General features: G+C 38.4%; 1 protein-coding gene across 1 annotated transcript in view; it reads right to left on the bottom strand.

The window, feature by feature from the left end:
* LOC106881169 (uncharacterized) overlaps positions 1-12,500 on the bottom strand; it is a 218,450-nt gene that overhangs the window by 155,898 nt on the left and 50,052 nt on the right. The window contains exon 2 of the mRNA XM_089342147.1: positions 714-859. Within this exon, the coding sequence (XP_089198273.1) occupies positions 714-804 (91 nt within the window). The 5' untranslated portion in view covers positions 805-859. The remainder of the gene's footprint in view (positions 1-713; positions 860-12,500) is intronic.

Here is a 12,500-nt window from a genome sequence, read left to right as displayed (position 1 = left end):
TTTTTATAAATTGATTTTAATTGAGTTTTTACCTGTAATTTTGGATTTTGTCCCTAATATTATATATATATATATTATTATTATTATTATTATTATTATTATTATTATTATTATTATATATATAGGCACAAGCGTGGCTGTGTGATAAGAAGCTTGCTTCACAATCACAGTCCCACAGCGTGGCACCTTGGGCAAGTGTCTTCTACTATAGCCTCAGGCTGACCAAAACCTTGTGAGTGGATTTGATAGACGGAAACTGAAAGAAGTCCGTCGTATATATATATATATATATATATATATATATATATATATATATGTATATATCTATGTGTGTGTGTCCTTTTATCTGTGTTTGTCCCCCATTATCGCTTGACAACCGGTGTTGGTTTGTTTACGCCCCCGTGACTTAGAAGTTCTGCAAAAAAAAGAAACCGATAAAAAGAAAGTCCTGGGGTCGATCTGTTCGACTAAAAAACCCTTTAAGGCAAGTGCTCCAGCATGGTCACAGTCAAATGACGGAAACAAGTAAATGAGTGAACACACACACACACGCACAGGCACACACGTACACAGACGTACACACACGAAGACACACAGGCGTACACACGCGAAGACACACAGGCGTACACACACGAAGACACACAGGCGTGCATGAACATTGAAGAGAGAGAGAGAGAAGGAAAAAATCAAAACCGAAAAGGGCGGGTACTTACCATAGCGCCTATTGCCTTCTTGCGGGTACAATATCTCTCGTACCTCATCGATACTTGGTCGGGTTTCTGAGCAAGAGAATGCTGAACCCATGGTGAGATCTGTATGAAATGGTGACCGTGAAAAACTGGATTACTGTATCCTCCGCCTAGGGAATATAGTAAACAAAGGAATAATAATAATAATAATAATAATAATAATAATAATAATAATAATAATAATAATAATAATAACAATAACAACAATAACAACAACAACAACGATGATGATGATGATGATGACTTATAGATTCAATATCATTAACTGGTCAATTACTGAAATATGTAATCTTGACAGAAAAATACGAAAATTGTTGACAATGCATAGAATGCACCACCCTAAGGCAGATACAGAACGATTTTACCTGCCAAGAAAAGAGGGTGTCCGTGGGCTTTTACAACTGGAATTAACAATGAAGATTGCCACAATTGGCCCAGACACCTACTGGAAAAACTCTGATGACTGGATGTTAAAACTTGTCTGTGGAGGCGCAATGGCCCAGTGGTTAGGGCAGCGGACTCGCAGTCATAGGATCTCGGTTTCGATTCCCAGACCGGGCGTTGTGAGTGTTTATTGAGCGAAAACACCTAAAGCTCCACTAGGCTCCGGCAGGGGATGGTAGCGAACTCTGCTGTACTCTTTCACCACAACTTTCTCTCACTCTTACTTCCTGTTTCTGCTGTGCCTGTAATTCAAAGGGTCAGCCTTGTCACACTGTGTCACGCTGAATATCCCCGAGAACTACGTTAAGGGTACACGTGTCTGTGGAGTGCTCAACCACTTGCACGTTAATTTCACGAGCAGGCTGTTCCGTTGATCGGATCAACTGGAACCCTCGACGCTGTAAGCGACGGAGTGCCTTAAAAACTTGTCTCAAAACATGAAAACAAGAAAACATCGTACTCAGTAACAAAACAGGCAAAGGAATATCTAAGTGAATTCCAAAGACAACAAATTCCAGAATTAGACGTACTGGAAACAAGCACAGAAAAAGCTAAGCGTATGAAACCCGTGCTAAAACTGCTGCCTAAGATATTCTTACTGATAAATGGCAAGAAAAACTTCTCAATGGCAAATACCCAAAGTGAGCTAATCGTGCCGATATTGACAAAGCCCTTACCCATCACTGGTTAGTGTCTTCTTAGCTTAAAATAAAAAACAGAAGGGTTTACGATAGCAGCCCAAGATCAATGCCTACCTACAAGGTGCTACCAGGCCAACATATCAAAGAACGGCAGTAGCCCAACGTGTGTACATGAATAACAAAATGAAACCATTGATCATGCTGTCTCCATGTGCAGTCTGCTTGCGCCTACAGAGTATCTCAACAAGCATGATAGAGCAGCACAATATATTCACTGGCTAATTTGCAAAAACCTGGACCTGCCCCATGATAAAAAAACTGGTGGGAACACAAACCATCTCCAGTACTTGAAAATTACCACATCTCACTCTTCTGGAACTTCACCATTCAAACTGGCAGAAAGATAGATGCGAATAGGCCAGATATCATATTGAAATACTTCAGACAAAAATCATGCCTCCTCATTGATATGACTGTCCCAATCGACATAAATGTATCTGTCAAGACCTACCAAAAACTGAGCAAATATAAACATCTTGAAATAGATTGGTAAAATGAGGAACCCCAAGACTAAAATAATACCTGTTGTCATACGTGCCTTAGGAATGATAGCAAAAGGGGATGATTCCTACCTAACTCAGATACCAGGAAACCCCAAAATGGCAGAAATTCAAAAGATAGTGCCCATGGGAACTGCCCATATCCTACGTAAAATACTGTCTATGTAATCTCAAATTCTAAAACAAACTCATAATTTTCTTATGGTTTCTTCAACATTCTCTAGAACAATACAATGTGCAAAACCAAATATATGACACCCTAGGCATAACCAGCTTGAACTTCTAACCTGTTGTCTCTTGAGGTCTCTGGGTGAGAGACTGAAACAAGTGAAAGAGTAAAAGAGTAAGAGAGTATATATATAGATATGTATGTGTGTGTACGTGTGAGTATATATATATATATATATATATATATATATATATAAGCTATGTTAATTCTCTAAATGAAGTATTAACAGTAACTGCACGATAAAGTGTAGTATATTGCCATATATACATATATATATATATATATATATATATATATATATATATATACATATGCATATATATGTGTGTATATGTATATGTAGATATATGTGCATATATATCTTTGTATATGAGGAAAGAAGAGAGGTGAGTGTTAAGAGAAAGATAAAGGCGTAAGGGACGAGAGAGAGGAGGGAACGCACACACACACGCAAAGCACACACACACGGAGACCCACACACCCACACTAACACATGCACTCATGTACGCACATACACACAACTTAGAATCAGAGGAGAAAAGCAAGAGGGTAAGAGAGAGAGAGAGGGAGGGAGGGTGTTGGGGGCGAAGCGAAGTCACTGATATTACCAGGGTTAGATTGATTAGGTTATAATTATAAATATTTTTGTTGTGACTCTGACGTCATTTCCCCTCCCCTCCTCCCGACAACCAGCCACCACCACCACCACCACCACCACCACCACCACCACGAATCCCTGCACCAAAAACCCTTATTCCCCCCCCCCACTGAAATACTAGAGTTGTTAGGATGTTCAGCTCTTCCGTGATACACGGAACGAAGGGGTGGATGGGAGTGAAGATAAAACGAGGACGGTGATGATGGTCGGGGTAGAGGCGGTGGTGGTGGTGGTGGTGGTGATCGTGATTATATTGATGGTTGAGATAATGTTGGAGTTGCTGAAGGTGAATCTCTCTTTCTCTCTCTGAGTCTGTCTGTCTGTCTGTCTCTCTCTCTCTCTCTCTATCTATCTATCTATCTACCTACCTACCTACCTACCTATCTATCTATCTATCTATCTATCTATCTATCTATCTATCTATCTATCTATCTATCTGTCTATCTATCTGTTTTTCCTTCTGTCTATCTATCTATCTATCTATCTATCTATCTATCTGTCTTTCCTACTGTTATAGTTTCTTCAATGAGAATATTGACCAAGGTTACCGTGATCTTTTCCGTAGGCTTTTCTTTCCACGGCTAAACCTAAACTGTCCTCCCCTCCTTTTACACGAGAACATTACTGTGTGATACACGATCCCTATTGATCGCTTTTTTTTCTTTTTCTTTTTTTTTCGATCCCTTTTGATCGAACTCCCCCTCTTTCCCTTCCTACGATCCCTTTTGATCGACACCATCCCCCTTTTTTTTCCCCTTCCTTCCCCCTCCAAAAAAGAAAAACTCTACATTGTATTTGTCCCATCTTCGTTGAGCCCTGTGTGGCTAATAAAAGAAATGTATCTATCTATCTATCTATCTATCTACCTACCTACCTATCTATCTATCTATCCATCCATCCATCCATCCATCCATATACATTTACATGTACACACATATAAGTATGTGTGCGTGCGTGTGTGTATGTGTGTGCGTGTGTGTGTGTTTATTTGTGTGTATATATATATATATATATATATATATATATATATATATATATATATATATATATATATATATATATATATATATATATATATGGCCAGATTATTAGATTATATTTTTCAGGAGGTGGGCTGGGGTTAAGAGTCAATACGACAACCCGTGAAATCTGTCATTATTTTGGAGGAAAAAAATGATTGTGAAACGACGATGCAAATTTTTTGGTCGTCGTTTTTCGAAAGGTGGATGGCACGAAACAAAAAGAAAGAATCACCGTTATAGAAAGAACATTTTGGAGGTACGTGAGCAAGAAGAAATCATCCAGGAATTCCTGGAGATTTTGCTTCGTAATCATGTGATCGACCACGTGATCGATTCTCCTGCGAGAAACTTTGGACAAGAAACGTTTTCGTCGATCGCTTCGGATCGATGCATACATTGTGAATGGTATTGGGTCGACAGAAACTGTTCGAAAGCCTGTCGCATGGATTGTAACAGTGAGAAAATTTCATTAAGGGTGGATGCGTCTATGGACTGGTTACACCCAGGAACATAATCATACACACACACACATACACACACACGTTTACTCTTACTTGATTCAGTCATTTGACTGCGGCCATCCTGGAGCACCGCCTTTTAGTCGAACAAATCGACCCCCAGGACTTATTCTTTGTAAGCCTAGTACTTATTCTATCGGTCTCTTTTGCCGAACCGCTAAGTTACGGGGACGTAAAAACACCAGCATCAACAGGAATCGCCACGACAGCTTTCTTTGTCATGGTCAATGCGACGATCGCACGCTACACACCTTCCTTCGAAGCACTGCTGTAAACAGCAGAAGTGAGCTAGAACGTTAAAACTTAGTACACATGCACAGCAGTGTTCAAGGTAACTTGTTGCCGAGCGGCTTTACCCTGCGTGCTTCAGCTTCGTTACAATGGCAACAATCCGGATACTTATTGATCAGACCTCGTGTGTATGTGTATACATACATACATACATACACACACACACACACACACACACACACACACACACACACACACACACACACACACACACATATATATATATATATATATATATATATATACTGCCATTTACCATTGCCAACACGGTCACTACTACTACTACAACCAACACAAAAAATGCTCCGACGTGGACTATGGACACCAGTAAGGAACAATAATGAACTTTTCATTTAATTTCATTTTTTTAAATATGTATTTTTGATAAGGTTCGTTTTTACAAGAACCGAAACATGTTAAAAATATCTCTGACAAAACTTTAAATTAAAATTCATTTTTTTATATATTGGCGTTTTCAAACTTCTTTTTTATAAATATATATATATATATATATAAGGTTGAGGAGGGTATTGGATTTAACCAAACCCAGGAGGATACAGGTAATACCGAGTAAGTGCTGTATACCGATTAGTTTGCCCCAGTCGTTGCATCACACTCTTTACCACTTCATACTAAAAATATCCGCCTATGGATATAATAATAGATTACTTTATTTTTTCTGTCTCCGATGAAGGGAAGTACTGGATCTTCCCAGAAACAGCTGTAAGACTCTATCCATAAAATTCTTCAACCTTACCTTTGCTCTCTTTATCTTTTTGTTTTTATATATTTACATATATATATATATATATATATATATATATATATATATATATATATATATATATATATGTGTGTGTGTGTGTGTGTGTGTGTGTGTGTGTGTGTGTGTTAGACATATGGATTTTAGAAAATCAGTTTTACACTAAGATCCATGAGGATGAGGTTCTGGGGAGAAGGCTTATTGTGTAATAAAAGGAAGGAGAATTTCTTCTCTTAGCTCACCACCACCACTACCACCAATCGCTACCACTACCACCACCACAACCACCACCACCACCACCACCACGATCGTTGCCATTACCACCATCATGACTGCCGCCACCACCATCACCACCACCACTGTCATTTCTATCACTGAAGTACACTTGTTACCCCCACCCGTCCATCCAGTGTAGAGGAATGCAACTAAATTCGGTGAAGAATTCAATAATTTTCAGTGTCGTAAGTATTGTTGCGATGACGACGACGATGATGATGATGATGGTGGCGACGTATGACTCAAACATAATAAAAAGAAAAATGTATAGAATGAAAATCACGAACAAGTCACCCCCTCTCGCATCACACCAGCCCCCTCACCCCCACCCGCTCTGGTCCGACCCAGTGCTCACGCTTCAGTAATCTCGTGAATGACTGACTCCACCCATCGCTAAAAATATGTCAGGTCACAATGACCACGACTGGGTGGTGGTAGTAGTAGTAGTAGTAGTAGTAGTAGTAGTGCTGGTAGTAGTGGTAGTAGTAATAGTAGTTGTAGTAGTAGTGGTAGTGGTAGTAGTAGTAGTAGTAGTAGTAGTAGTAGTAGTAGTAGTGGTAGTGGTAGTAGTAGTAGTAGTAGTGCTGGTAGTAGTGGTAGTAATAGTAGTAGTAGTAGTAGTAGTAGTAGTAGTAGTGGTAGTGGTAGTAGTAGTAGTAGTAGTAGTGCTGGTAGTAGTGGTAGTAATAGTAGTAGTAGTAGTAGTAGTAGTAGTAGTAGTTGTGGTAGTGGTAGTAGTAGTAGTAGTAGTAGTGCTGGTAGTAGTGGTAGTAATAGTAGTAGTAGTAGTAGTAGTAGTAGTAGTAGTGGTAGTGGTAGTAGTAGTAGTAGTGCTGGTAGTAGTAGTAGTAGTAGTAGTAGTAGTAGTAGTAGTAGTAGTAATGCTGGTAGTAGTAGTGGTGGTGATGGTGGTGGCACTGGATGTGGTGACGTTCAGGGAAATTTCGTTGTTTATGGAGTTTATATAATGTGGATATAGATACATAGGAACAGGCAAGGCTGTGTGGTAAGAAGCTTGCTTCCTAACATACATGGTTCCGGGTTCAGTCCCACGGCATGGCACCTTGGGCAAGCGTCTTCTACAACAGCCTCAGGCTGACCAAAGCCTTGTGGGTGGATTTGGTAGACGGTAAAATGAAAGACCGTCGTATACACACACACACACACACACACACACACACACACACACACACACACACACACACACACACACACACACACACAGACATATATATGCGTATGTCTATGTATGCGTGTCACGTCGTTCCACTTGTTTATGTCTCCGTCGCTTAGCGGTTCGGCTGAAGGAATTGATAGAATAAGTAACAGGCTTAAAGAAAAAATAATAATACTGCCGTCGATACAATCGACAATAAATTCTTCTAGGCGGTGCCCCAGCATGGCCGCAGTCTAATGGCTGAAACAAGTAAGAGATAATATATATATATATATATATATATATATATATATGTGTGTGTGTGTGTGTGTGTGTGTGTGTATATATAACAATTGCAGCGTGGAAGGTGTTTATAAGCCATTTAAAATAACACACAAAATCCGTTATATATATATATATATATATATATATATATTTTACATGATTGAACGCAGCGTCTCACAAAAATTGTAAGTAGTTCGTAAACTTATCCTCCGACGCTACTCTATCTCTTTCTCTTTCCTTTCTCCCCCCCCTCGTTCTTCCTCTGTACTACTACGTATCTCGCCTTACCCCTCTTGTTCTTCCTCTGTTACTACTACGTATCTCCTTTTCCCCCTCGTATTTCCTCTCTTTCTTTTTTCCTCTCGTTGCTCACCATTCTTCTACTTCCTCCCTCTCTTTCTCCCTCTACCACTCTCTCTCTCTTCCCTTTACACCGGCATGGTCACATGCTTCCGGTCAATAATCCTTTCCTTCTTTGGCTTTCGCCAAGTAACACACGCTACCACTGTCTCTCTCGGTTCCGTGCCTCATCGCGTTCATACACACATAATTTTTCTCGTCTGGCCGTAAAGCCTTCTGTTTGTTTTCCTGTCTTGTTTTTCGTCCGCCACTACATTCCTCCATGGCTAGATTTAATTTGCGTATACAGATTTAATCTGCGATCCATGGGACGAGCCGTTTTAACGTTGCGTCCTGCCCGAAGCTCGTCGAAACGCCGGTGTTAAAACGTGGGTAGCTGAAGAAGTAGAATGTTCTCTATGTGGCTCGTGTGTTCTCGTCTACGTTTGTGTGCAATGTCCTGTACCCAGATATGCACCTATACATACAGGTGGATGTCGGTATGCACATACCTGTACGTATATATGCATATACTCATTTACTTTTGTTTTTACATGATTGAACGCAGCGTCTCACAAAAATTGTAAGTAGTTCGTAAACTTATCCTCCGACGCTACTCTATCTCTTTCTCTTTCCTTTCTCCCCCCCCTCGTTCTTCCTCTGTACTACTACGTATCTCGCCTTACCCCTCTTGTTCTTCCTCTGTTACTACTACGTATCTCCTTTTCCCCCTCGTATTTCCTCTCTTTCTTTTTTCCTCTCGTTGCTCACCATTCTTCTACTTCCTCCCTCTCTTTCTCCCTCTACCACTCTCTCTCTCTTCCCTTTACACCGGCATGGTCACATGCTTCCGGTCAATAATCCTTTCCTTCTTTGGCTTTCGCCAAGTAACACACGCTACCACTGTCTCTCTCGGTTCCGTGCCTCATCGCGTTCATACACACATAATTTTTCTCGTCTGGCCGTAAAGCCTTCTGTTTGTTTTCCTGTCTTGTTTTTCGTCCGCCACTACATTCCTCCATGGCTAGATTTAATTTGCGTATACAGATTTAATCTGCGATCCATGGGACGAGCCGTTTTAACGTTGCGTCCTGCCCGAAGCTCGTCGAAACGCCGGTGTTAAAACGTGGGTAGCTGAAGAAGTAGAATGTTCTCTATGTGGCTCGTGTGTTCTCGTCTACGTTTGTGTGCAATGTCCTGTACCCAGATATGCACCTATACATACAGGTGGATGTCGGTATGCACATACCTGTACGTATATATGCATATACTCATTTACTTTTGTTTATATATATATATATATATATAGTTTACACCCATGACTGTAAAAAGGGGTAATAACTTATACTTCTATCTATAAGATAGAAGCAAGAGCTATAACGAATATATTTTTCAAAATATATATTTTTATAATGGAAAGCAATCCTTATATCCAATTTATCGAGGATGTATTGCTAGAACGTAGAAGAATTTGTCGCTGGTCAGTTTAGCTTAATGGTAAAGCACTTTCAATACATCGCAAAGCTACTAAAGCAAACTTTGTTTTTGACTTTCAACGTAAAGTTGAATTTAACGTACGATAGCAGAATTTGTCGCTGGTAAGTTTAATACGCACGTTTCAGGTTTGTGTACTATATAATAGTAAATGCATCCATTACGTAAACTTTCCTTAGTTAAAGCGTTTCAAAAAATGAAGGAATTGTGGTGGTTAGAGTAAAAAGTCGGTGACCAGAAATAGGTTTATATATATATATATATATATATATATATATATATATATGTGTGTGTGTGTGTGTGTGTGTGTGTGTGTGTGTGTGTGTGTGTGTGTGTGCGTGCGTATATATATATATATACGCACACACGTGTGTGTTTGTATACGAATGGAAAAGTACTCAATGTATTGCCTTAATTATAATAATATAAACAGTGGAAGAATTATGAAAACCTTTTTTCCTGCCGCTGTTGTTATTACTACACCCCCCCCCCACACACACGCATACACAAACACGCATACACACACGTATCTATGATCTCAGGTGCACACGCATAAATGCATATTTCTCTAAGCATGTAGAGAGAGAAGTTATTAATAAAGAAAGCAAAAGGAGAAAGCATTAAGATTTTCGCAGCTAAAACACTTTAGACTAGAATACACAATCTCAGTCGTCTGGATTAACAAAGAGTGTTGTTGAGTCGGAGGCAAATAGCTGCTTCTCCCACCCTCTGCATATTGAAAAGCAGCATTTAAAGTTTTATAATATAAAAAATATGCATATGTATATATATATATAAATACCAATTAATAATAACAAAATTAGTTAAAGTAAATACAGCCGTTTAAAATAGAAACGTATATGAAAAGATGTGTCTCTAGTTTACATCCAATGATAATGTCTTGATATAAATGTAAGAGAGAGAGAGAGTGGGGGAACGAGAGGGATTTCAAGCATTTTTTTCTTTGAAAGAGAATATAAATTAGTAATAAAGTTTCGGAAGAAGTCGGCAATGATCGTTGTCTTCCGTAAATGAATGACGCAGACGACAAAGCAACAAAACATTACGTCTTCACTGAGTAAATTTAAATTACTTTATTTTTTAAAAATAACTTTCTTTTCTTTAATTTTTAATTATTATTTGTTTTTCTTGTTAATTTTAAAACTAATGAGCAAAACGTGTGAAAAGGCGAGTCATTAATACAGCTAATTTTTGTTTATATTTGCTGTTCGTTTAATATTTTAAATGTTCTTGCAGTATTTATCAACTTTATTCTTGAATTGGTTGATTTGTCTTCCATTCAACACCCTGTCGCTCTTGTTATTCGGTCCCAGTTCTTATGGCGTCTTGTTTGAAAAAAAAAAAAAACGAAAAAGGAAGTTGTAATGCTTTGTATGGTTCGATGCATAGTTTCTTAATTACTCTACGAGAATGTCATCACGTTGATGACTGACAGAGTTCTAAGATAATGTTTTTATTAAGTTTCACCTTGGCTGACATGATGTAATAAATTCCAAAAGTCGGTGAGTTGACAGAATCAGTTGAGCATCGAACACAAAATTTATGTCTAAATTAAACTCAGGTCATTTGACATCCCGAGTTCAAATAACAAGAGGTGTCGGCTCCACTTTATATTTTTTCGGTGGTTAAAAAAGCTGTATTGTTCCAGTCCACTCAGCTGGCAAAAATGAGTTGTATCTGTATTTCAAAGGGTCGGCCTTGTCACACTCTGTGTCACGCTGTATCTCCCTGAGAACTACGTTAGGGGTACACGTGTCTGTGGATTGCTCAGTCACTTGCACGTTAATTTCACGAGCAAGCTGTTCCGTTGATCGTATCAGCTGGGATCTTCGTCGTCGTAACCGACGGAGTGTTCCTCATTGTGCCAGTACAATAGGTTCTTATCCCATATTCATATAACCTCTCTTTTATATCTCTCTCTCATCGGAAAACAGGACTGCTTAAATTTGCAATGACAGTATGCATAGGGAGTGAAAAACACCCGATATTACGCCGTGTATTCGTATGATATGGCATTTATACGTACATGCATACATACATATGTTGGCTGTCAATTCGCTAGACGAATATGACCAGCGTTGCCAAGCGACTTACAGTTTTTGCTGCAGGTGTGGCATTCGTTTTCATGTGTTAAAATCAGGTGCATGTTCTGTACATCATCTTGTTTGTGTACTTTCATATGCCTTGTGAGTTCAGATCGGCTGCAAAATTCCTGGCCATATAGATTGTATAAGGCAGGGATTTTCAAACTGTGGGCAATTTGATTTTATATGTTTTTTAATCGAAATCTTTTAATTGACAATAAACCTATTTGTTAAATACTGTTAAATAAATAAATGCAAAAATATGTTATTTTAAGCAAATATTTATGTATAAATTTCATAAGCGTTTATAAGGTAAAGCCTGAAATATAAAGGGGTCCGCAAGTCAAAAAGTTTGAAAACCCCTGGTATAAGGGATTAACAACTGGACATTAGTTGCATTCAATTTGAGGCCTTTCATCGTGTTTCGTGTTTCAATATAAAAATAGGTATAAATATAAATATCAAATATTATTAGATTTAGAAAATGGAGAGATTTAATGGATATAAATTACTTTATTAGCATTTTAAAGAACGTTAATAAGCTAATTTATATCCATTAAATCTCTCCATTTTCTTACTTAATAATATCACACACACACACACACACACACACACACATGTATATACACAAACATAAACACAGGGGCATAGCTCAGCCTCAATTTACGTAATTTCGAATAATGTCGGTCTCTGCAAACATATTTAAAATAATAATTTAGAAAGAAGCATTTAAAAGCCAACATCGAATGAAATATGCGTGGAAATATGTCTAAACAGTCTATTAAAACAGATATAAGCTAATGAATTTTGAGAAAGGGTTTTCGTGTTAACGTTGTTTTTTTAATTTTAAGTTGCATGCGTTGAAAACAAATAGCGACGCAAGCTGAGGTATGTCGGTGTATTTTGTTTTTACTACATTTTTATTTTTATACATATAAATATACAGAATAAGACTATTTTCCCCTTGTTA

The sequence above is a fragment of the Octopus bimaculoides genome, chromosome 25 (assembly GCF_046866305.1).
Source record: "Octopus bimaculoides isolate indiv1 chromosome 25, ASM4686630v1, whole genome shotgun sequence".
Lineage (NCBI taxonomy): Eukaryota > Metazoa > Mollusca > Cephalopoda > Octopoda > Octopodidae > Octopus > Octopus bimaculoides.
The sequence above is the reverse complement of the archived record's forward strand: the minus strand, read 5'-3'. Positions and strand labels throughout refer to the sequence as shown.